The sequence below is a fragment of the Taudactylus pleione genome, unplaced genomic scaffold, assembly GCF_031769625.1.
Source record: "Taudactylus pleione unplaced genomic scaffold, aTauple2 ptg000177l, whole genome shotgun sequence".
In the NCBI taxonomy this organism is placed as follows: domain Eukaryota; kingdom Metazoa; phylum Chordata; class Amphibia; order Anura; family Myobatrachidae; genus Taudactylus; species Taudactylus pleione.
Window position 1 is genome coordinate 1,588,350 of NW_028284579.1, and position 25,864 is coordinate 1,614,213.

At 45.4% G+C, this 25,864-nt stretch overlaps 1 protein-coding gene across 1 annotated transcript in view; it reads left to right on the plus strand.

Annotated features, from left to right (window-relative positions):
• The first annotated feature begins 6,408 nt into the window (after positions 1-6,408).
• The window catches only part of SMC5 (structural maintenance of chromosomes 5), a 166,611-nt gene continuing 147,155 nt past the window's right edge, over positions 6,409-25,864 (plus strand). The window contains exons 1-2 of the mRNA XM_088475720.1: positions 6,409-6,687; positions 11,875-12,016. Of these exons, the coding sequence (XP_088331846.1) occupies positions 6,569-6,687; positions 11,875-12,016 (261 nt within the window). The 5' untranslated portion in view covers positions 6,409-6,568. The remainder of the gene's footprint in view (positions 6,688-11,874; positions 12,017-25,864) is intronic.

The following is a 25,864-nucleotide window of genomic DNA, read 5'->3' on the forward strand; positions in this document are numbered from 1 at the left end:
GGACCCGCAAAGACTTGTTGAGTGCTTTGAGGTTGAGAATCGGACGATATGACCCATTGGGTTTCTGTACCAAAAATAGATTTGAATAGAAACCCTGGCCCCTCTGGGAGAATGGAACCGCCACTATAACTCCAGCCTGGAGCATAGTGTGCAATACCTTCCGCAGCTCCGTAGCCTTGTTCCGGTCTGATGGGAGACCCGTGGTGAAGAAGCGAGCCGGGGGTCTGTGCCGGAAGGAGAGGGCGTATCCGTGAGAAACCACCTCCAGAACCCAAGTGTCTGTCGTAGTGGTCGACCAACACTGGGCGAACTGTAGCAGGCGGCCTCCCACCCTGGGATCCCCCAAAGGGAGGCCCGGACCGTCAGGCCGCAGGCTTGTCATCTGGCTTGGGGGCCGGACGTCTGGTACTCCATGCCTGCTTCCGGGGCTTGACCGATTTCTTAGGGCCAGCCTGTCGAGGAAACGACTGTGGTTTGGGCCTGCCCTGGGCCCTAGATGACCGAAAGGACGATGGTCCCGAACCAGAAGGAGCAGCGGCCGACGGGAGACAGGCAGATTTGGCTGCCGCCAGCGTGGCCACAATCTTATCCAGATCCGGACCGAAGAGAACTTCTCCGGTAAACGGCAACGCTTCCAGACCTTTCTTGGAATCTGCGTCCGCCTTCCAGGATCGCAGCCACAAGGTGCGACGAGCAGCAACCGCTGCTGAAGAAATTCTAGACACCAGAGTACTAATGTCTAGAGCCGCCTCGTTGATGTAGGTGGCCGAATCACGGAGATTGCCAATCAACTCCGCCTGATCGGCCGGACTGTCGGATTCAAAAGAAGCCTCTAATGAATCCGCCCAGCGCTCCATCGCTCTGGCAACCCAGCAAATGGCCATAGCCGGCCGTGCTGCCCCCCCTGCAAGGGAATAAGCGGACTTCAGGCAGATTTCTACCTTGCGGTCCGTAGCATCCTTAAGGGAGGACATGGATGGCATCGGCAATGTGGCACTACGGACAAGACGGGTCACGTGAGAATCCACCTGTGGAGGGGATTCCCACTTCGCAAAATAATTATCCGCGAACGGATAAGCCACCGCCAGGCGTCTCTGCGGCTGGTATCTTTTGCCAGGTTGTTTCCACGCCTCCTCTAAATGGTCCACCAACTGACCCGAAAGAGGAAAGACTGTGGCATCGCCCTTCACATCTTTGAAAAAGGCATACTTAGATTTAGCCGCTGGGGGAACTTCGTCCTCAATCACCAAGGCTGTGCGGACCGCCCGAATAAGTCCAGGAATATATACCTTGGACTTAGCATCAGCGTCCTTAGTATGGAGAGGTTCCTGATCGTAAGGATCTAGAATCTCCCCATCATCAGACGTCCCTTCGTCATCCTCATAAGGAGCGGACAGAGACGCCACCGGCCTTTTATGAGACCGCATCACAGACTCTCCTTGCAACACATCCGACAAGTGCTGTACAGAACTCGTCAGGGAGTTAACCCACGCTGGCTCCTGAGAACCCGGGAGCGGGGAAATAGGGAGACTGTGGGGTACCACCAATTGTCGTGGGAACCCCTGCATGGGTGACGACACCACAGACTGCTGGGACAAACCCATCGGAGTAAACGCGGGCTGCGGAGCTAACTGGCCCACTAAAGCTGTTAACGCCTGAGCGAAACAAGCCCAGGGCGGCTCCTGTACCGGTGCTGTAACCGTAATAGGCCGCGCCATGGACAAACACTGCCGGCAAAGGCCCTCCGCGCTACCCTCCCCCTCCGCTAACGGTACTTTGCACGTGGTACACTGTAGCCGGAGGGGAAAATCACTTTCAGACATGATGGCACCACGTATGTGACCTCTCTCACCAATTAAGTATTAAATAGGCGAGAGACCACCCTGCAGCACCGCACCGCAAGGGCTTTAGCAGAAAGAACAGGGACAGTAATAAAGCTGACAGTTTAGATGAAGAAAAGATTACAGGCAGCAGCGCTAGCACAGTCACATACAATGCAGAGAAATAACAATTCCTGCACTAACAGCGCTGATCACTCAACTACACAGACACAGGGCCTGGTAGGACACAGTGCTGCATACACAGACCTGACCACAGCGGAGGAGAGGTATGCGGGGGGACCCAGACCACGATGCTTCCGTCCAGCGCTTCCAGCAGCGTTCACCATGCGTTCTGGAGAAGATGGCCGCCGAGGAGCAGAGAGGAGGCTGGCCTGGGGGAGGAGCGCTGCCACAGGACCAGTCGGCAGCATGCAGAGAGGGCTGTGTGCAGCGGGGGAGGCGCCGGCTGTGAGACAGGGAAGGCGCGCTCCCCTGGCATGCATTTAACCCCTGGGACGCCGCAGCGCTACCGCTCTGCTGCGGTCCGCTGTCCCAGGGGGTAGTGGAAGCGCAGGTTGGTCGCCTGGCTCCACGCTGCAGCCATTCCCCAGGGAGCCCCCTGCCTGGGGACTTAGGACCATGTGATCAGCGGGGACCCACCGCGGGACCCCGCTGCTTACCTCTGTCCCCCTTGAATCCGGCCATGGTCCGGAGCATCTGGGGTCACCGCTAGCTGTGACCCCAGACGCCCACCAGCATCCCCGGATCAGTACCGGCGTTCTGGTACCGGCGGGGTGTAGGGAAGACAGCATGGACGTCAGGACTGACTGTCCATGCTGTACATCCAGTTGTGCAGCCACAGCTGCATGAAGAATAAGCTTCAGGGGCTCTTCTAGCCCCCACTCCAACAGGTGCACCCGACTCCGGCCGGGCACCAAACTAAACTGAGGTGCCTTGGCCCGGGGGCGGGGTATAGGAGGGGGACCTAGTGCATCCTGGGAGGCTGAAAGCTTAACTCTTTGGTGCCCTGCGACTGACGTCACACCTATACCCCCAAGGTATCCTGTGGATACCCTATGGACCCTGAAGTAGAAATGGGTGCAGTATAACGCTCTATCTCCTGGTCAGACATATCTGACCAAGCCTTGTGATCAAGCAGCGCTATACTGGTCCTGACTGAAACTAAAAATTAGCTGCAGGGACCCATTTTCAGCGTATGCAACACACAGTTCCACTCAAAATATGGCAACGTGCAGCACGCAACAGTATGTGACAAACCTCACAAATATTAACAAGTATATAAATGTGAGGTCTCAGAACCACCCCAAGTACAGCTGTATTAGGGCAGATAAGGAAAGGGATAGATATACACTGACAGGTGAGAGAATAAAGTACAGTCAGCACTAGCATAAGTCACATACAATGCAGATATCTACATATATACATAAACATGTCATATAATATACTGCACTATTACACTGCATGCAACTTACCCAGATTCAGTGTCTGGGAAGGCTACAGCGCTGTGTACACTGACCTGATGGTGAGGTACGCAGGGGGACTGGGCCAACTGCCATCTCCAGAGATTTCTGCTGCACCACAGAGAAAATGGCCGCTGGAGACCTCAGAAGAAGCGTGGCCCGCGGAGGAAGCAGCTCAGCGACGCCAGACTATAGATACTGAAAGGCGCGCTGAGCTGAGGGGAGGAGCCTCTGTAACAGGGAAGGCTGTCTCCCCTGGCCGGCTATTAACCCCCGGGACGCCGGCTCCCTGCACCGAACACTAAGTCCCTGGTGGTCTAGTGGACACACGGGGTATGGGGGGCCCGCCGCCACTGCCGGCGCCTCCGGTCTGTCCCCAGAGACCGGAGGCACAGGACTGCATTTCAAATGCGCGGATCACCGCAAGCGGTGACCCGCGCCTTACCTGCTCCCCGTGGATCCGGCAGCAGTCCTGGGCGCCCGCAGAGTCCGGCTAGTACAGACTCTGGGGTCCCGCTGAGATCCCCAGATCTGTACTGGCGTCTCAGCGCCAGCGGGGTGACGGAGCGGCAGCTTAGACGTCCTATGGACAGTTTGACGCTGCCGCTCTGAAGAATCCAAAGGAAAAATAAAAAACTCTGTCCTTTAGAAAAAATAAAGCTTAGGGGCTGCTAATCAGCTCCCCACTGCACTAAACGGTGACCCGATTCCGGCCGGGCACCAACTTAAACTGAGGTGCCTCTGGCTTGGGGGTGGGGTTATAGGGAGAGTGGACCCAAGTGCATCCTGGGAGCTAAAAGCTTTAACTGCGTGGTGCCCGGATTTGGTTCCCAACCTATACCCCAAGGTCAACCCTGTGGACCCCCTATGGACCCTGAAGTAGAAAGAATACTTACCTTAAGCCCCGATCCTGTGTCTGCTGCCGTCCGACGCTCCTCGGAACTATGGGAGTGCCCGTGGAGGAGCTGTAAGTCGGAGCTCAGGAGTGAGGTCTGGCTGCCGCTGCGGGGAGACGGGCGCCCGCTGGTAAAATCTCAGCGGGCGCCCGGCAAATGGAGCCTTCCTGCAGCAGCCGTGTGGGAAGGAGTGTTGCAGTGGTTGGTTGCAGCGGGAAGGAGTGTGGCAGCGAAGGGTGCGTAAATCAAAGCACACTCTACTGGTTGGCGCCCTATGCACATGCATAGTTGGTGTAACGGGCGGGCCGGCCCTTGGTACAGATGGAAGGAAACAGAGTGGCATGGATGCAGGAAGATAGGGCGGTGCAGATGGGGAAAGACATTAGTGCAGATGAGGGAATAAGAACTAGCACACTTAGGAGACCATAGAGCTGTAGGGATTGGAGAAGATAGAGCATAATGGATGCGCAGATAGTGTACATGCATAGACAGAGTATGTATAGTTTTAGAATTTTTTTCATAATCAGATGACTGGGCCTCTAATAAGAAGAGGAGAATTAATATATAAACTGTTATTTCAAGTTTCAATCATCATAAGGTCAGGGTTTAAAACATTTCATTATTGTGAAGGTCCCCACCCGGCTACTTCTTGATGCCACCTGGCTGGAAAACTTTTCTGGGGAGGACACTGTAACTGCTCAGACCTCAGTTGCATAGACTGCATGTGTGTATTCCAATGAGCACACAATTCTGTGAATTAGCAACTCCACCATTTTGTGAGTGATAGCAATCTCACTCTGTGAGAGTGCTGAATCTGCAGTTAACCACAGGGTGTGGATGGCATACTATATCTGTATTGCGCAAGGAACACGTCCATTAAGGCGTCAGCCTTAATGATCGGAATTTCATTGCTTTTGTAAGTTTGAGTGTCAGAAATTCAGTAGGTTTTGTGAAATTTCAAATCATGTCTAAGAAGCCTTATTGGGACATGTGAAACTGTAATGGGGGGTATCCACTAAGCGATTTAAACAAGCAATTGCACGATAACGATGTCGGTATCGTGCAATCGCTTGCAAATCGCACATGCATCAGGCATGTTTTGGACGGAAGCGACCCGCAATGCGCGTGCCCGCGGGTCGCTTCCGACATCGCCCGTACATGCAGGTCAACCTGACGATCTCGTCAGGTTCAGCATGTGCGGGGATGAGGGATGTGCCAGAACTGAACGTTCAGTCCTAGCACATCACTATACAAACGACAGCACGATTGCAATGTCACAATCGTGCTCTCGTTTGTATATCGCTAAGTGGATAACCCCCATAAGGTTTTTGTCTATGGAATATATGACACGGCAGATCTTCAGGTGTGTAATCACAAACTCTATGGAGGGTCTAGGAACATTCACGGATGAGAGTTTAGTGTCATCAGTGATATATGATCCCAGCACTGCTAATTTGTGATCACACAGGATAGTGCAAGCTCATCTATAAACTGCTGTTATCTGATAGAGGCCAATTGCTAGTCTTGGGAACAAAAGTTTCCTGTCTAGTCAAACCCTATATATGTGGCTGTGATAGGTAGGTGCATGGGTGTGTTATGGCCAGGGTTTCCAGATTTATAGAGAAATTTGTTTGTTCAAGTCCTTTTCAGCTTTTTCTGTCTTTTGTTGCGTTAGCTTTCATTTTTGTCAAGGAATTTTGACTGGGAAACAGAGACTAGTACATTTGGATTGGAACTATGAAAGTGGAAGCACCGGGATGTGAGGTCCCCCCACTCATGGAAGTAGATAGATCCCCTTCAGATTTTGTACCATGATGTCATCAGCCAGTGTCCAACGTCATTCCCTACCATATGCTTTTCCCACCACTCACTGCACGCTCGTCACTGCCACTACGGTGTCAGCAGCCGCACTGTCAGCAGCCGCGACGAGTGACCTAGGGAGGCGTGGCCAGCACGAGCCGGATTTGTCACCGGTATTTCCCTATTTGTTACCAAACCGCACGCTACCGAGCCCCCGGCCAATCACGCGGCAGATTCATCAATCTCGCGAGTTTACAGGCTCTCTGGGAAGTCAAACGAAATTTCCCTTCTGCGCCTACACCTGCCTCTTAGTTACTAATTTCTGATTTGTACGCATCACTCACTGAGGCAACAGCTACATATAAGTCTAGGTCCGGGTCTATTCAACCGCACACCTTCCAGCGCGTGCAGACAACGGACTCAGGGCTCATAACTTATACAATGGGCACGTGCCCACAGTAAATATGGCGGCGCCGGCGGGTGACGTACGTTGACGTAGAAGCAAGCAGCCGCTTAAATCATCGGAGAGGGAAACGCTGTTTCTGCTGGCAGAGTCGGTCGGTTACCGATAATGGCGGCTCCGCTGGGGAAGAGGAAAGCGGACGGCACACGGCTGCTGATGGGGCGGCAGGAGCTGTACAAGCATCATGTAGAGGGCGCTATCGTCAGGATCAAAATGGAGAACTTTCTGTATGTTCCCCTCGTTAGTCTGCTGCTCTTATGGCTGTGGTTCCCTGTCACCCCCGGTCCGTACTTATAGCGGCGGCGTCATGTCCCCGGGGCCTAGCAGCTCCTCCCTGCGCTGACGAATACGGGACGTGTAATGTGTGTCTGACCAAAATCCAGTAGTTGGGGCTGTTAAGAAGCCGGCTATGTGCTCTTTATGTAAGATGTTAAAAAAGTGATCAGCTCTGTCTTTTTAACTCTCTGGGGCGTATTCAGTTAGGTGCGAAAAGTCATTTTCTGTGGAAAAGTATCTCTGGTGACGTCATTTCGCCAGGCGAAAACTTATCCCCGTATTCAATTTCAAAGACTTCGCCGGTGCGGAAAGTCAATGCACCGGAATAGGCGAAAAAGATTTGCCTATGAAAGCTGTCGAAAAAAAAGTGCAGAATTGGGGTTTTGGGGTGCAAACTTGCGGGAACCACCCTGCACCCTTGGGATAGGCCCCCCAAAGGTAAACTGTGTTTAAAAAAAGTTTAAAAAATACTTTAGAACACCCAGAAAAATTACTTTGAAAAAAAGGGGGTGAAAAAGTACAAAGTTGGGGGACAAACTTAAAAACTAATGCAATAGACTCCAGGTGGCTACCTAAGTATGCCTAAGGTGTCTTTAAAATTGCAGGTGCTTGCGGCAGGTGTATTTTTTTTATGCTTTTTTTTTAAAACTACACTTTAGCAACTTTGAAATATGCTAACACCCATTTTCCTGTACCCCAAATTTGCTGGGACTAGTTATTTTATGCAAAAAAAAAAAAAAACCTGCTACATGCTATTCTCCACGTTTGCAAAGATGCTAATTAGCAGCTGTTGAGATTATTTAAGTACCCCAAATACCTTCAGCAGGGCTATTTGGGGGTCTCTATAGTGATCCCCAATGTCAGTGCATCTTTTGGGGGGGGAGGTGTCAGGCTGATTTCCCCAAATCTGACAGGACTTTTCACCAAGTCCGAATTCGCCAGGTCCCGTTTTCGGCGATTCTGATTGAATGCGGGGACGAGCACGTTACTTTTCCGCATGGAAAACCCAGCGATTTCGGCGAAAAGTGTATATATAAGTACAGGACTTTTCGCACCTAATTGAATATGCCCCTTTAAAGTAGCTTACTACTTATTGTTTTTTTTTATTGGTGCTACAGACCCTCCAACATGATCCCTTCCATTACAAAATGCTCTCGTCCTGTACTTCCCTAGTACCTTATGATTGCAGGGGGATTGGTATAATAGACCGTAATTAGGTAGATGTCTAGAGCGACACAGATGTTAGACAGGCAATATGTTCATGGGGACAAGAGGTCGCTGAGGTCAAAAGATTGACAAAAAAACGAAAACTGCGAGATCCTATTAGAAATGCTAATTTGCGCCAAGGGCGCACACATTTTGTACAGAATGCGACCTGGGAGAAGGGCATGAAAAAGTAGGGAAATCATTCTGAACCCTAAAAAAGTAGCAACTGAGTTTGCTGGACCATATAGAAGGCTATTATTGGCCATAGGAAAAGTATTGGAGGTTCTTAAAAGGTGTAAAATTTATTGATTTTTTTTTTTTTTTTTTTAATTAAAGGTGGAAAATGATCGCAAGTCTGTAAAATGTTGGAAAAAACCACTTGTTACACTAATCTGCAAGTTCAAAAAACACTTTCCCATCAGCACTACCTTCTACATACACGTCTCACATCATTTAACCCATTTTGAGCTTTTTAGATAAATTCACCAGAACAATGACATGTCTCTTTATTGGCCAAACTGTAATATTTAACCCCTCCAAGTACATTATTATTTGTTGGGAGAAGTGTTCCAGAGGTTCTACACTGTCTCCCAACATTTTTACCTTAAAATAAAGATTTTTCTCTACATTTTCAACTGCTCAATGGGATGCACACACATAAAAATGCAAATTTGCAGGGAAAATAGAATACAAGTTTAAAATTGGAACGCAAATGCAATTCATGGTGCGAGTTTGCAGTGAAAATGGCCCGCGTGACCCAACACACATCTAATTGGATTGACCCCCTTAGAGTCCTCATGTTATTATTCTTCCATCAGCTTTTATAAAGCTGGGTACATACCTCAAAGATATATTTGCAGATGATGGTTGTTAATACATACTGATTAACCTCCACCGCCATCTGACCGGGGGTCGTGCTGCGCTCCCCTCCCCGAGGGCCTGTGCAGCAATGGTATGGGCGGTCGTCTGACCACCAGTACACACAGCATGATGTGCAGATATATCTGCCATCGGCTGTGTTGCACAGACTACTTGATATGTCTGTGGACGACGTTGTTCACAGACATTTCGTCTGTACACACTGGCGAAGCACACATATATCGGACGTTCAGTTGAGTGGCCGATATGTCGGCCAGTGTATACCCAGTATTAAAGAAGATATTCCACATAATACACGGTGCTCTGTGATTATCACATTTTCTTAGTATAACACCATAGTGAAAGCAATCAAAATATACAATTGCAATAATCACCAAGTATTAGTAGTGGTCAAAATTTAAATTGACCATAAAGCACAGACAGGTCCCACTTTTAAGGTTTCCTCTCTATGAGAACCTGTAGAAGCAAATGTCTCTTACGCCTCGGTCAGGGAAGACATAAAGAAACAAAGTATAGTGCAGTAAGCCTTTTAAAATAGGGATTTTAATACATTAATGCACTTACAATAGACAAAGATAGATAAGCATGTTAAAATACTCCACATAGGCAAAGCAGATTTCAGGAGAACTAATCACTGCGATCCCAGAATGGAATTAGGGCAGGATGGGTCAGGTCTCTGGATACAAGATCCACCTCGCGGGTACTTCTGTATCAGCAAAAATCCTTGGAGTCCCGGATAAACGTGAGCTACGCTTAACGCGTTTCCGACCTTAATGGGTCCGCTAATCAGTGTTCTCAGCTATCTGCTGACAAATTGTGAGCGTAAATTTGCTTGATGGAGCATAATGTTTAGCAAGAGTAATGTCACACATTGCTACAAATAGTGTTTAGTAGCCAAATAATTTCATTGTTTAATCCCTCCCATTATAATTTATGTGAAATCTGCGTTCCTCCTAAATATTGGTTTTCCACTCCACATGAGCATTTTAGAGCCCTACATAGACATTCAAGGAAGAAATTTAAACTTTGACCATGTGTTACACCTCAAGGTAGTGTCTGTTGAGTGATTAAATGCTGGCTTCTTAAGGTGCATACACACACAACGATTTTTTGAACGATTATCGTTCAATCGTTGAAAAACTCATTCACTTTCTAAGTTAAAACGATGAACGATTATCGTTCATGCACATTCACGTTTGTAGTTAGGTCAAACTGACCTACTCAACGATTTTCATTAAGGGAATATGCAAAAATCGTTTGTAGTTCAAAAAAAAAAAATCATTCATTACATTTAGTAAATGAACAATTTTAGTAAACTATTTTCGTTCATTTTTCCTTTGAAAAAATGAACGAAAATCGTTTACTAAAATTGATCATTTACAAAATCGTTGTGTGTGTATGCAGCTTTAGTCCTTGTAAGAACTGATACATATTAATGGTTGGAGAAGTGGAACCAGTAAATATACACTATAATTGCTTGTTCTGTGGCTCCATCTGTTATGCTGTATAGCAGGGATGGGGAAACTCAGGCCCTGGGGCCGTATAAGGCCCTCGGAGTCATTTGGTCTAGCCCTCTGAGCTTTTTTCTGCTAGCCTCATCTGGCTAGCAAGGTGCCTAGAATTGCACCCTGCAGCCAGAATCTATGCAGCAGTGCCATCTGGACGATCACACCGCTGCCCTCACAGCTCCCCGGAGCATCCTCAGGATGCTCTGGGCATTGCTGCAATCACTGTTGATTGTGACATAATACGGCGAAGTGGCGTGGTCAGTACCAGGCCTGCAAATAATGTTATATGTATAAAAATGGCCCCCGGCAGAAAAAAGGTTCCACACCCCTGCTGTATAGTATCAGTGCTGGCATTTCAATAATTTGTTTCACATTACTCTAAATCTGGGCCTCTCAATTTGACTTCGATGTAGAATTAAAAAAACAAATGTGAGAGGAACCCACAATTTACATATAGAAATAATGGAAGAAAAATGGCGTGCTTAAACAGCACATTTATTTTGGAGCTCTGCTGACATTAGGTTAGTTTAAATGTAAAGTCACAGGAGCAAGTCTTTAATAGATAAAATACTGATACATGGTAATCAATGGAGATTTGGAACTAATGATTGTAGCGCAGAGATAGACAACTTGATGCACTTTCGGTGGCTGCACTGGGTGGCCCTCTAATCTTCTAAAGGGCGCATGTTAATCTTAATCTCTGTAGTCATTTAAGTGAATACATTTAATCAATGAAAGAGATATCAATCTGTAATAACATACTGTATCAGCAGGCCTTTTAAACCAGCATTGCAAGCTACTGCATAATATGACAAAGCAGGAACAAGCTGGCACTGCATGTTTAGGTTCACTGTTGTAGAGTGCATACAGATATTTCCACATACATTTAGCCTCCTTGCGCGTTAAACAGCCCTTCTAGTCATGCCATTCCGTGGTGCGTCCCGGTAGTGCCAGTCGGTTTTTCATGCCGCATTTTCCTTGAAAATGCATCTTATTTGTAAAGCAATGTGAATAGAACACACATGCAGCTTCTGCTGATTAAAATATGTGGCATGCCTATAATTCTGTATGCGACTGTGGTTATATCTGTATGCTAAATGCTACGTTACAGTATCACAGCTGCTGACAAAGACTATTGGTGTTACCGAGTCATGTGTCACTAACTTGTTACTGTATGTGTAACATGACTTGTAGCTCACGGAGGATAGATGTGGACACATCTGTAACTGTTTTATCAACTAAGTGCTGCTCTTCAAAGCACCAGTGGAATCGTTTGTTAGACATTTCCCTTCAGTAGGTGTCTTTTTTTTTTTTTTTTGAAGGGTTAGATGATCTTGGTGAGTTATTGGTTTAACATAAAATTTGTTTTGTTTTGTTAAAACATGCACCACGCTGTATTCAGCTAAAAGTACTAGTTCACACTCAGCTTAAAAAAATGTGGGAATAGGAACAACTACATTGGCTTGCAATAGAAAGTGATAATTGTTTTGTCTCTGTTAGCTTTTTAATTCACTTTTTTCCCCATTTCCTTTTAATCCCTTTTAGCACATATGATATGTGTGAGGTGTTTCCTGGTCCTCACTTGAACATGATTGTTGGTGCTAATGGAACAGGAAAGTCTAGCATTGTTTGTGCGATCTGCCTGGGGCTAGCTGGAAAGACAGCATTTATTGGCAGAGCAGACAAGGTAACTATAATCAAACCCCTCTCTCCCCCCCCCCAAAAAAAATCTTTGTTTATTCTTCTTCTTTCATTTCGATTTGTATGGGTATTTGGTTATAGTTAAAAAAATTACATGAATACTGTTTCAAGTGCAGTGATTCAAAAAAGTGTATATACATTTTGTATTAACGAAGGAAAGTGCCAGGTATCTGTCAACTACATTATTGTTCTCCTTATTTTTCTTCTTCTTAGTAACTTTTACTAGCCGTTGTCTCTGGCGCTGCTTGGGTTTTTTTTCTCTCATCCTCTCTCTGGGTCTGATTCAGTTGGACGCAGTTGAGCAATGATTTTTTTTTTTTACTGCACAAGCACCCCGTTTGTATTTTTACAGAGTCACAGTAGTGATTTCAGACACGCCCGTGTGTTGAGAATGTTTTGGGTATTCCTGGGAGGTGAATTGGTAGTGACTGGGAGGTGGCTATTCTGAATTGCAGAGATGTTGTGTCTTATAAATGTGTCATGGGAGTGTCTGGTGTTCCGTACACAGGGGGGAATTCAAATGTTTAGCCAGTGCCGGCATTTCTGCACGCACTCAGGAGTGCGCGAGCAGAAATGTGTCTAAAACACCCTGGTTAAGGCGTGCTAACTGCAGATAGCGTGCCCTAACCAGGAATTAAGATGGGTTTAGCCGTTTTAGGCGGTTAAACCTCGTCTTTCAGGCGGTGAAGAGGGCGATAATTAATGAGCGCCCAGAACAGTTGAATAGCAATCTGGGCGCTCATTAATTATCACGCCCAAAAAAACTATTGAATCGCCCCCATAGACTCTTAATCAGTTTCTTTGGAGGCCTACTCAGCCAAACTAGCATTGGGTTTGTGCGAGAATCGATAACGTAATTGATGGTGGCAACTAAAGATGCACGAAGCATGATTGTCGTATCTGGAGATGCTCGAAGTGTGTGTCTCAGTCCTTGCACATTGAGTCGCATGGATATATTTAAGGCAAGGGCTTGTTGCACGGCGGACCCAGAGTGCACTTGCATGCTTGGATTGTGTATTTAAACTTAAGGAAGGCTAATGTAATTATTTTGTAAGCTAATTGCTTGGGCGAGCAGAGTGCATATACTTTTTTTCTAACAAGACTCAGTTTCCACTTGAAGGGCAAAATGTTGTATTCAGTTATTTTTATACATGATATATAATTAATTTTACTTTATATGTAATGTAATATAATGCCTAGACTTCACATTATGCCATATATAGTGCCCAAAATTGACATGCCACACAGTAGTGCCCTTAATTCATATTATGCCACCTAATCGTGTCCCCAATTCACAGTCACATATTTAGCAGCGCTAAGTTCAGTACAAGACATAGACAGCTACTGACTTTAGCTTAAACTTGTCCTCAAGTATAGTACATGTTTTCTATATCTCCTTTTAGCAGAACAGGCTGTTTTTTCCAGTATCATAAAAGGGAACGGGGAAATGGGAAACTTCTGCACTAGTTGATATATAGTTAAATCTTGGACCAAATAGGGAAAAAGAGAAAAATACCCTAAATTACAAATCACCAATTAAATTATTGATAGAATGGTAGGGTGTGCTGCCTAGGAACACTAAACAAATACATGAAAAAAGAAAGAGAACAAGAATGACCTCTTTGTTGGCGCACTAATGAATCCTTTATAAAATATAACTTTTATTTAAATGTTTTAAAAAGCAAAACTAAAGTGAAATGAAATATGGTATCAATAATTCCATACCAAACTAAAATATATAGTGAATTGTATGTGTCTCTGTAAGCATTTCAAGTCATAGATCATATATATCCACCTGAAAATACACCATCTATTAATAAAGTATTTCTGTATTGCCGCTGGGAGAGCAAAGAATGTTTTTATTCACATAAAGCAAATGCTATGTTGCATAAGCAAAATTAATTAATTATTCGCTGGAGCAGTATATGTGATTACTAATTAATGAAATATTGTGATTAAGTGTTCCTTAAGCCCAAAATTGGGTCAGAGGATATCACATATAGAAGACCTCTCTTATAGGTTTAAGAACCTTATGTATACTATTACTACCGGAATAATAATAAATTGGAGACTGGTAAGTATCTCTCTGTATGAGTTCTAGTCTAGCAGTTCAAATACTGCAACAGTTGCAATTGCTCAATATTTTTTTAAAGAAAGGAAGAAACACTGTTGTAAGTACTGTTGCAATAAATTCGCCAATCTGTATCTACTGGGACATCATAAGGAAGCCTTGATTATAATGCTGAAAATGTTTCATAAGCATCAGATCATATATGTAGCTTCACTCATGGGTTTATAATTACCCAATAAATTAGTTTAGTTTAATGAAGAGGACTATTTTACCATAATAAATCCTTTATGATTATATTTCAGCAATGATCCAGTCCAATTAATTAATGTAAACAAATCTACCTACAGAAGGCGCATATACAGAGAACATATATAAGAACCAGCAGTCAGCATTTTTCAATTACTAAATGCTGTGGATATGTAAATTGGGAACAACGGCTACATTCACAATTTAAATACTGATATGTGAATAAACACAATAAGAAAAAGTAACTATTGTAGCAATATTCCTGCTTAATTCACTGAGAATATCAGCTCTCTCTAATAATCACATGTAAAGATCATATGTATATACTTTGATCCGCATTCAGCACTTATATATGTGGCTTAAATGTATAGATCACTTATAATTAAATTTCAGTAGTGGTCTTGTCAGATTGATTAACACAGACAGATCTCACTACAATAGCTCACATAAAGAGAGTGTTGATTACCGCAATCAACATACATCATTATTATTATTATTATTATTGCATTTATTTATATGGCGCCACAAGTGTTCCGCAGCACCTTACAAAGTACAAAAACAAATTGTATACAAGTGACTTACAGAACAATACAATACAGGACATGGATAATATATATTGCTACATTAGTGACCATATCACCCAGATAAGCAACAGAGCATAAGCAACCAAGTGTTAGGTGCCCTAGTGGTGAGTAAGAAGTAAATGACACTATAGTAAGGAGAAGCACAAGAGGCTTCTGCTCGTGAGAGCTTACATTCTAAAAAGGTGGGGGAAGACAAACTGGGTTGACACAGATGGGGTAGATGGGGACGAATGAGCATGTAGCAAGGAGTTAGAATGATAGCTGGAAGGCTTTGATGAAGTAGTGGGTCTTGAGAGCCCGTTTGAAGGATTGCAAACAGGTGGAGAGTCTGATGCGGAGTGGGAGAGAGTTCCAGAGGTGGGGAGCAGTGCGGGCAAAATCTTGGAGGCGGGAGTGGGAGGAAGTAATCAGCTGGCATGAAAGGCGGCGTGCATTAGTTGAGCGAAGAGGGCGGAGAGGAGCGTGAAGGGAGATGAGATCAGAGATGTATATGGGAGAAGATTGGGTGAGGGCTTTGTGAGCGAGCGTGAGAACCTTAAATTGGACTCTGAAAGGGAAGGGGAGCCAGTGTAGGGCTTGTAGGAGAGGGGAGGCAGATACAGAATGTTTGGAGAGGAAGATAAGCCGCAGCATTGAGGACAGACTGGAGAGGAGAGAGATGGGATTTGGGGAGGCCAGATAGGAGGAGGTTACAATAGTCCAATCTGGAGATGACCAGTGAGTGTATGAGGGTTTTAGTAGCATCCTGGGTGAGATAGGGTCTGATCTATTTTTGAGATGGAAACGACAGGACTGTGAAAGGTTCTGGATATGTGGTTTGAAGGAGAGGGATGAGTCCAGGATAACTCCAAGACAGCGCACCTTGGGACTAGATGAGATAGTTATTCCATCAATTGATAAAGAAATAGTGGGAAGTGAGGTGATGTGGGAGGGTGGGAAGATGATTAGCTCTGTCTTAGACATATTAAGTTTAAGAAATCGCTGGGACATCCAGGAAGAGACAGCAGAGAGACAGTTGGAGATACGAGTCAGAAGAGAGGGGGAGAGATCAGGGGAGGAAAGGTAGATTTGAGTATCATCAGCATAGAGATGATAATGGAGGTCAAAAGAGCTGATGAGTTCACCTAGAGAGGAAGTATAGATCGAGAATAGGAGAGGACCAAGAACAGAACCTTGGGGAACACCTACTGTAAGAGGCTGTGGAGGGGAAGAGGAGTCGTGAGAGGAAACTGAGAAAGATCAGTCAGAGAGGTAGGATGACAGCCAGGAGAGGGCAGTTTCACGTAGACCAAGGGAGTGAAGGATATTCAGCAGGAGAGGGTGGTCCACAGTGTCAAAAGCAGCAGAGAGATCAAGGAGAATGAGAAGAGAGTAGTGGCCTTGGGATTTGGCAGCAAGGAGGTCATTGCTGACTTTTGTGAGGGCAGTTTCAGTGGAGTGGAGAGAACGGAAGCCAGACTGAAAAGGGTCAAGGAGGGAGTGGGAGGAAAGAAAAGTGGTAAGGCGGTTGTAGACAATCCGCTCAAGGAGTTTGGAGGCAAAGGGGAGGAGAGAGATGGGACGGTAGTTAAAAAGAAGGTTAGGATCAAGGGTAGGTTTTTTAAGAATGGGGGAGACAAGGGCATGTTTGAATGCAGAAGGAACAGTGCCTGATGAGAGGGAGAGGTTAATGAGGTGGGCAAGATGGGAGCAGGCTGAGAGAGAGAGGAAGCGGAGGAGGCGGGAGGGGATGGGATCAAGGGGGGAGGTGGAAGGGGGGGAGGACCGGATGAGGGCCATGACTTCCTCTCCAGATACAGGGGAGAAGGATGTTAGAGTTGGTAAAGTTGATGGGGAGGGGTGACTAGGGAAAGGAGGAGGTGGAGAGCTGGGGGACTGATTGGATATGATGTCCTGACGTATGGAATCAATTTTAGATGTAAAGTAGGTAGCAAAGTCAAGGGCAGTGAGCAAGGAGGGGAGACGAGGAGGGGGTGGGCGAAGGAGGGATTTGAAAGTAGTGAAGAGACGCTGGGGATTAGAGGACTGAGAGGAGATGAGGTTCTTAAAGTATGACTGTTTAGAGAGGGAGAGCGCAGCACTATAGGATGAGAGCATAAATTTTAAATGGAGAAAATCTGCCTTAGAGCGTGATCTTCTCCACTGTCGCTCAGCAGTTCGAGAACACTTTTGCAGGTATCTGGTGCATTTGGAATGCCAGGGTTGAGGAGTAGATCTGCGAGTGTGAATAGTGATCGCTGGGGCAACAGAGTCCAGAGCAGAAGTAAGGGAGGCATTGTATAGTTAGGCGGCTTGTTCAGGGCAGGAGAGAGAGAGGATGGGGGAGAGAAGTGAGTCAAGCAGGGAAGAAAAGGAACCTGTGTCGATAGTGTCAATGTTACGCTTAGTAATGGAGGCTTTTGGAGGTAGAGGAGGGGAAGGAGAGAGGGACAGGTTAAAAGAGAGAAGGTGATGGTCAGAAAGAGGGAATGGGGAATTGAGGTGGTCAGAAATATCACAATGGTGTGTGAATACCAGATCAAGCACATGGCCACTCACATGGGAGGGTGAGGAGGTCCATTGGGAGAGACCAAGTGACGATGTGAGGGAGAGGAGTTTGGAGGCAGAGGATTCTGTGGGGATATCAATTGGAATATTGAAGTCACCTAGCATAATGGAGGGAAGGTCTGAGGAGAGAAAGTGAGGGAGCCAGGAAGCAAAGTTGTCAAGGAACTTGGAGGGAGGGCCAGGGGGACGGTAAATGACAGCTACTTGGAGGTGTACTGGGTGGAAGAGGCGTATAGTATGGACTTCAAATGAAGAGAATGTGAGGGATGGTTCAGAGGGAATGGGTTGGTATGAGTAACCAGGGGATAGAAGGACCCCAACACCACCACCATGGCGACCCCCAGGTCGTGGGGTGTGGGAAAAGGTGAGGCCCCCAGAGGAGAGAGCTGCAGCAGAAGCGGTGTCAGAGGGTGAAATCCAGGTTTCAGTAATAGCTAGGAGATTCAGGGAGTTGGAGATGAAAAGGTCATGGGTTGGGACCAGTTTATTACAGACTGACCTGGCATTCCAGAGGGCACAGGATAGAGGGACAGAGTTTGTTGGAGAGATTTGAATGAGATTATCAGGGTTGCTATAGCGTGGGGGTGAGATTAATTTGGGGGACCGAGCTGAATAGAGTGTAGCGATGGTGCGGACTCCAGTGCTAGAAGGGGAGCCAGTAGAAGGTGGGCAGGAAGGGAAATTAATGATGTGTGGATGGATGTGGGGTAAAGTGACATGGAGAGGGGAGTGGGAGGAGGGATTAGCAGTGAGGTTGTAGGACCCCTGTGGAGTATAAGAGAATGAAAGTGGAGTAATGGGAGAAGATGGGGAGGAAGGTAAACAGAGGAGAGGAGATAAGGGGAAGAGGAAGTGGAGGAGACAAGGGGGAAAGGATAAAGGTGGAAGCAAGGGGCAGAACAAAAGATTAGGTAGACACTGAGTGAAGTGAAGAAAACATGGTAATAGTAAGGATGATGTAAATAGGGGAAGAAAAGTTAAAAGTAGGAATGAAGACAGAATGTAGGAGAGAGCAGATTTCCTGAAACGCAAGTAATAGTGCAGTGTGGGAAAAGAGTCTGTACTGCAAAAGTTTATTATTGAGTATAAAAAAGTGGAGATTTGGTGGGAGCAGAAATTAAATAGTAAAATATACAGTGGTAGGAGCTAGATATAAGACTTAGAAAAAGAGCTAAGGTAAAAGTACATTATTATAGCGGAAAACTGACATAACACAGATAAGTATACATTAGGATTATATGTAAAGCACAGAGCCAGCAGCAATAGTAGCAAGGGAGGCACCAGGTTTGTGCAGCCACCAGACAGGGAGTTCAATAATGAAAGTCCTGGTTATGTGTCCACAGGAGCTAGTAGTATGGAGACTGTGAACTCACAATTGTTCATTCCACTTTGTCCAATTAATTAGATTGTTGTTTGTAGTTTGGTGGGTTTCCTTCTGTTTCACTGCTGTTTAACGCTGATATAACGCCAATTAATCGATTTAAAAAGAAGTTGACACTTTTAAAATAGGACACTTCTAAAGATAGGGCACCCAGCCAAGGCATAGTCCAGCCTTCTAATGAACCTTACATAGGAGACCTAGCATGTGAAACCACTAATTTCTAACTACCCCCAAAACACTCCCACTATTATTGCAAGCAATAAATTACCTTAAACAAACAAACAGAACATACCATTAAGCTAGCATCTGGGTCTATATACCTTGCATTGAACTAAGAAAACACAAACATAAAACTATATTCTAAACCAACAACTACAGATACTATGCAGTGATATACTACTTAATTTAACATTACATCTAAGTTAATTGTTCAAAGCAGTAGTCCTTTACAAGTATCATGCAGCAAGAATATGCTGAGAGCAGTAGTCCTTTACCTAGTACAGCTCGGGCAGGGACAAACAATTATAATGCAGCAAGAATATGCTGCTGGGAGCAGTAGTCCTTTACAAGTATCATGCAGCAAGAATATGCTGAGAGCAGTAGTCCTTTACCTGCAGGTTAGAGGAGACAGAAGGATGCGTCAATTCACAAGCAATTGCAGCTGAAGATATTGGCCCTCATTCAGACCCACTCGCAAGCGGGCGCACGTACTTTAGGCGTACGTACAAAATTATTTAAATTCAATGGCTCGCTCGTATTTTCGTTCGCATCTAAAATTCCTCCCTAAACTCAGGCGACCCCTCCTCTAACTAACGAGCGTGCGAAATAGCGAGCGTACATCCCCGAAATGGCTTGAAGGGAACGCACGCACAAGTGAAACCGGAAGTGGCCTTGTCAGATGTCGATTACCTGCTCCTTTATTCTGCCTACCTCCCTCAATCGTATCATGCCAATCAATGTATCAATTAGCTTAATTGTTTTTTTTTTTTCAACACAATGCAAGAAACTTTACTCTTGTCCGTGTTTGTGTTTACCCGCAGAATACGTACGGATGGAACATTCGCTTTTATTGTTCAAAAAACATGTGAACCACAATTAAACAATTGTTCTATTGGTGTGGATCCCCGCATATTTTCCGGGGTTCATTTCTTTATTTAAATTTGCAAACGCATGTCACTGCATCAAGCCTATCATAACTCTCCAGAGATTTCTGGCCCTGTTGAACACATGACTCATACACTAACCAATAAAATTGCTCCTGTTAATTTCCAAAATACATTAGCCAATCAGAAATTTTTTGCACACTTTATCAAAAATGTTTTGTATGAAAAACTCCATTGCCATCATGAGAGCCTCCGCATTCACCAGGCGCGAGCTGCTGGTGCTTACGGAGGTGATGGATCGCCGTATCACCAGCCAGCCTCCACCCATCACCAACCGGCAGAAGCGCTCCGCGTATGCGGAGGCACGGTCCCGCCTGCGGTCCTTGGGTTCACGCCGCAACATCGGGCAGCTGGAGCGCAGGTGGTCAGACCTGCAACGGCGAACGCCCCGCTTGCTGGCATGCTTTCGCATGCAGATTCTGGAAAGTAAGTGTTATGTATTGTGGTTTTCATGTTTGTGTTTGTGGGGCAAACTGCGTGTGCATGTTTTCCTGTCTGTCCTATTTATTATTTGTCCTCATATCTGCGTGTGCATGTTTTCCTGTCTGTCCTATTTATTATTTGTCCTCATATCTGCGTGTGCATGTTTTCCTGTCTGTCCTATTTATTATTTGTCCTCATATCTGCGTGTGCATGTTTTCCTGTCTGTCCTATTTATTATTTGTCCTCATATCTGCGTGTGCATGTTTTCCTGTCTGTCCTATTTATTATTTGCCCTCATATCTGCGTGTGCATGTTTTCCTGTCTGTCCTATTTATTATTTGTCCTCATATCTGCGTGTGCATGTTTTCCTGTCTGTCCTATTTATTATTTGTCCTCATATCTGCGTGTGCATGTTTTCCTGTCTGTCCTATTTATTATTTGTCCTCATATCAGCGTGTGCTTGTTTTCCCTCTATTTCTGTTTTTTTCATTCTACTCCTATTTGCATGTTTTTTGTTGGTGGTTTTTTTTTTTTTATTTGGGCCCCGGATTTGCCCAGAAACTAACCTCAATTTGTTTGACATATTTTAGGAGGACAGCCAAGACTACGCCGTCACCGTCCGGCCAGACGGCGTTCCCGGCCACTATCCCCAACCCCCAGCCAACACTCCACCCCAAATATTTCCCCTATACCCCACACCTCCCCAGCCTTCCAAGACCCTCTCCCGGAACTGTCGGGCCTCCTTCCCCTCCGTCCCACTTCCCCCTCTCCTCCACCCACCCCTCTTCCAATTACCCCCTCCCCGGAGTCCGTCATTACCCCTCCCCGTTCTTTGGGGAATGAAGGCTCCTCCGAGGAGGAACATGGAGGGACTTCCGGAGCTCCCGTTTTGGCTCCCGGTATGTTTTTCTTTCTCATTTTTTTTAACCACAAACTGTTTGTATGTAATCATGTGTCGTGCCTTTATTCGTGCTTGTTTGGTTTACTTTTGGTGATTTAGCAGTTTGCCTTTACCTCTTCCTGCTGATTTCAACATACACATATCACACCTGTGGGAATTTGTACATAGGCCTTGTATTTTTGGCAGCACCCCCTTTTTGTTTTTTTTGTTTTTTTTTCGGTTTAGGAGTGATTTCGTTGTGTTTTTGTTTTTTTAATGTGGATTCCCTATTGTTTTATTAATCCACACACTTTTCTCACCCACAGAGGAACAGAGGCGTCGACAAGAGGTGGACGATTGTGTTGGCCAGATGCGCCAACATGTCATTGGCATTCTTGTGGGCCTTGACCGGCTGTCTGGCATCCTTCGCCAGTAGTTTTTTTTGTTTATTTTCGTTTTCTAAATAAATTTTTTAGTTCTAATATACGTTCTGGCTCATTCTTTTTTTCCAAAACAAAAATAGTTTTCCCTGACATAAGTAGACTGTTCCTGCAAGGATTTCCCTTTTTTAAAAGTTAGATTGTGTTTTGTATTTGTATGTTAAACAGCCACAAGAAACACATAACAGTAACAATGTCATTTCCCTTTTTGGGTGTAGTGTCAATTAGATATTTCGACATTTTACAGGTTCCTAGTTGGTGTGCAAGCTGCTTAGGCCAATCTTCAAAATCCAAAGGTTTGGACAGGCTTCCTTTTGGTGTGGGTTGGGAACCTGAAAACATATTTCAGTTTACATCAACTGGTGTCAGTACTGGATTACCCCTTAGTCAAATGTAAGGTGTGTTAACCTGGTTACACTTGCTGTTAACGTCCAAAAAAAGGAAGACCATTTCACTCTCCAAACATTTATTCACAACATAAATGAGAAATCAAAGTGGTCAGTCCCAAAAAAAAAAACAGTGATAATCTCAAATACAACACATACAAATAAAATATTTAAATAAAAAAAACAATCAAGAACTGGTTGACGAAGGACCATGCCAACATGATTCCACAAACATGGCGTTGCGATATGGGTTCCAGAATATATTCCCAAAATCACCAGATCCAGGTTTGGTAAGGGTAGCAGGAAGTAGTGAGCGTTGGAGTGGCAAAGATTATGTGAACAAACAGAAGATGGTGAAAAAAATAAAAATAAATTAGATGTTCGCAAACAAAAACAAACACAAACACATTAGGTATAAACACTGTAGTTTGGGTCAAACTTACCTAAAAAATCTGGCCACCACATCATCGCGTATGGCCCCCCCACATACTGACCTCCGACCAACCTCGGGGGGGCCATCCTCAGGTAAGGCATCCTCTGGCTGCATTGGGACACCACTCCTTATGGCGATGTTGTGAAATATCCCACACAGGACCACAATTTTCGACACCATATCCGGCAAATACATGAGCTCGCCACCAGAGCGGTGGAGGCATCTGAATCGGCCTTTTAAAAGGCCGATACAGCGCTCCACCACTTGCCTGGTGGCTGTAAGTGCGGAATTATACTCACTTTGTGGGCCTGGTGTGGGAGCCAAATAAGGAGTGAGCAGCCAGGACATGCAAGGGTATCCACTGTCTCCTGTGAAAAATAAGAGACAACATCAGGAACACTGTGTATCAAGCTTAACATTGTTATGTACTAAAGGTCTCCACTTACCCAGAAGCCACGCATCACCAGCTTGTAGGTTGGTTAATTTCTGCCATATCCCTGATTGCCGGATGACGAAGGAGTCATGTGCACTTCCTGGTAATTTAGCATTCAGGGACAGGATCTGGAGGGAGGCATCACATACCACCATTACATTCAGGGAGTGATAGTGTTTCCTGTTTCTAAATATTGCCTCCAGCCGTGCTGGAGGCTGAAGTGGTATGTGAGTACCATCCACAACCCCTATGATGTGTGGGAAGCCAGCTATTTGGTAAAAATTGGCCTTGACCACACTAAGGGCACCCATATCCAAAGGCATTTGAATAAAATGATGGAGGTGCTTGAAAAGTGCCTCCATCACTGCCCTCAGGATCCGGGAAAAGGAGGATTGGGAGATGCCCGCCACTATTCCCACCGTTGTTTGAAACGATCCTGAGGCACAGAAATGTAACACCGCCATAAATTGCGTCAGTGGTGGTATTGCTGTTGGACTGTCAATTTGCCGCTCAAGATCACTTTCTATTAATGAGAGAGTGTCTATGATGATTTTGGGAGGTAGACGGTAGCGTCTTAAAACCTCATCATCGGGCATTCCAAAAAGGGTGACACGTGTTCGAAATATCTGGGGCCTTGCATGCCTACGATGCCTACGCCTGGGATGAGATTGAGGTTGGTCGGCTTCCGGGAGCATGGCCAGAACAATCCGCCCCAGATCAACCTGAAATTCAAAGATTTCAAAGTAAGGCTTTTGACCCACCCCAAAACTATATTAAAACAACTTAGCTTGATGATACCATCCATTGCTGCTTACATGCCGGGGTATTGTCATGATACGTCCAAACTGAAAATAAACACCAAAATTACTTGACACATTTCACTCTGTGCATTTTTGTTTATACATTTTGTGCTAGACCAAAGTTAAAATATGCCAAACACCCATTTAGCAAAACCGCAAAGCGACATTTAACACAGTACATCAAAACAGGTCGAAATGTTGGCTCAAAAAGCGAAAGATAAACCACCAAAAAGTTAGAATGATTATTAAGCTGTTTAAAATGCGCTAATTAGTTCGCTAATACAAGTCACAAGAGTAACTACTAAAAATGCGCTAATTAGTTCGCTAATACAAGTCACAAGAGTAACTACTAAAAATGCGCTAATTAGTTCGCTAATACAAGATAAAAAATGGACTTACCAAGAGCAAATATCTAAGATGCAAAATCAAAAGGTCTTTGGGGTCGAAAATAAACAAAATCTAAAATAGAAGAAATTAGGGATCCAAAAATTACAAAATATACGAAACACAATGAAACAACAATTGAACAAAAGTTAGACTTCACAAAACTTACCAAATCAAGAAACGAGGTCCCAAAAATATAAACCAACAAAGATAACGGAAAAAAAAAAGCAAATCTAACCAACAAACGAATCTCCAACCTCCAACTCCTTTCTACGCAATCAATAAACTCCAGCCAAGATAACCTCCAACAATCCAAAAACGCCACCTCGACTTGAGACACACCAAGCCATAAATAGTGTTTCGTTTCCCGCACAAATTAAGGAGGGATCATAGGGCCGCACAATCAATGATGCGGCCGCAAAATAAGGACGCATGTATAAATACGTCACGAAAACACATTCAAATTCTGGTGTATTTCTTGTTTGGACCTCAGACATGGCGACAGACCAGGGAAAAAATGCACAAGAGTCAGGCGGTAAGTCTTTCATGCATTTTCTATCAACGATTAATTTGAAACATAAGATTAGGCAAGTTGTGATTTTGTGAATTCTGTAAATTTACACAAATAGGTGAGGAGGATGACATGGAAGAGGCTGCTGGGCCCAGTATTCCGGCCAAAGCGGGCAAAAAAAAAAGGCAGCCACATTTCACAAGAAAGGAGATGGAGGTTTTGATCCAGAAGTGTGTGGACATCCTGCCACAGGCAGACAGGAATATGAGTCTAAGCCAGAAGTGGAGAATGTGGGAAGAGGTAGCCGTTGCTGTCAATAGAGTGGGTGATTATGTCCGTCTAGCCCGGGATGTCAAACGGCGGTAAGTAAACCCTTGCCCCCCCTAAAAACAAACCCCATTTTAAACCAAAGGATAATGGCTTCCATTTTTCCCCACAGATGGGGCGACTTCAAATATCGCCTAAAGCAAAAACTCGCGGACAGGGCTAGGCATGCAAGGGGGACAGGTGGGGGTCCCACCCCTGTGTCATTGGAGTTGACGGATTTAGAAGAGCTGGCACAGGGGTGTGTGCAGCCTGTGGAGGTGTTTGGCGTGTCCAACATGGATACGGACATGCCAGACTTTGCGGCTCCTCATGTTGGCCCAGGTAAGTATTGTGATGTCACCAACTCTGAAATGCTATTGTGCCAATATGTAGATTCTAATGTGACTCTTTTCTCATTTTTCCAACAGAGACACAGGCGGATGAGTCTGCTCCAGAGGGAAGCCTTGGCCGCAGAATTTCTGCTGGCTCTGCAGGGGAGGAACCAGTACATCCGGCTGAGGACCCTGCAGAAGCCAGTCCAGGGCGTGCCCCCTCGCAGGCAGTGGGCCTCCTCACAGAACTCAATTTCAAATCGGATTTCCATACGGAGATTCTGCAGAGGATGGACGCCAGTCTGATACGGGTGGCTGAGGCCCTGGAGCAAAATGCTGCGGCCAACGTGACCATTGGTCAGGCCCTGGCGGAAAATACCAGGGCCAACATCCGCATCGCCGATGCCCTGGAGCAGCTCGTTCGCCAGCACATGGTGGAGCCGACCTCCCTTCCTGCCGGAACATCAGGATCCTCCACCTCTGGCACAACATCAGCCAATCCTCCAAATGTGCC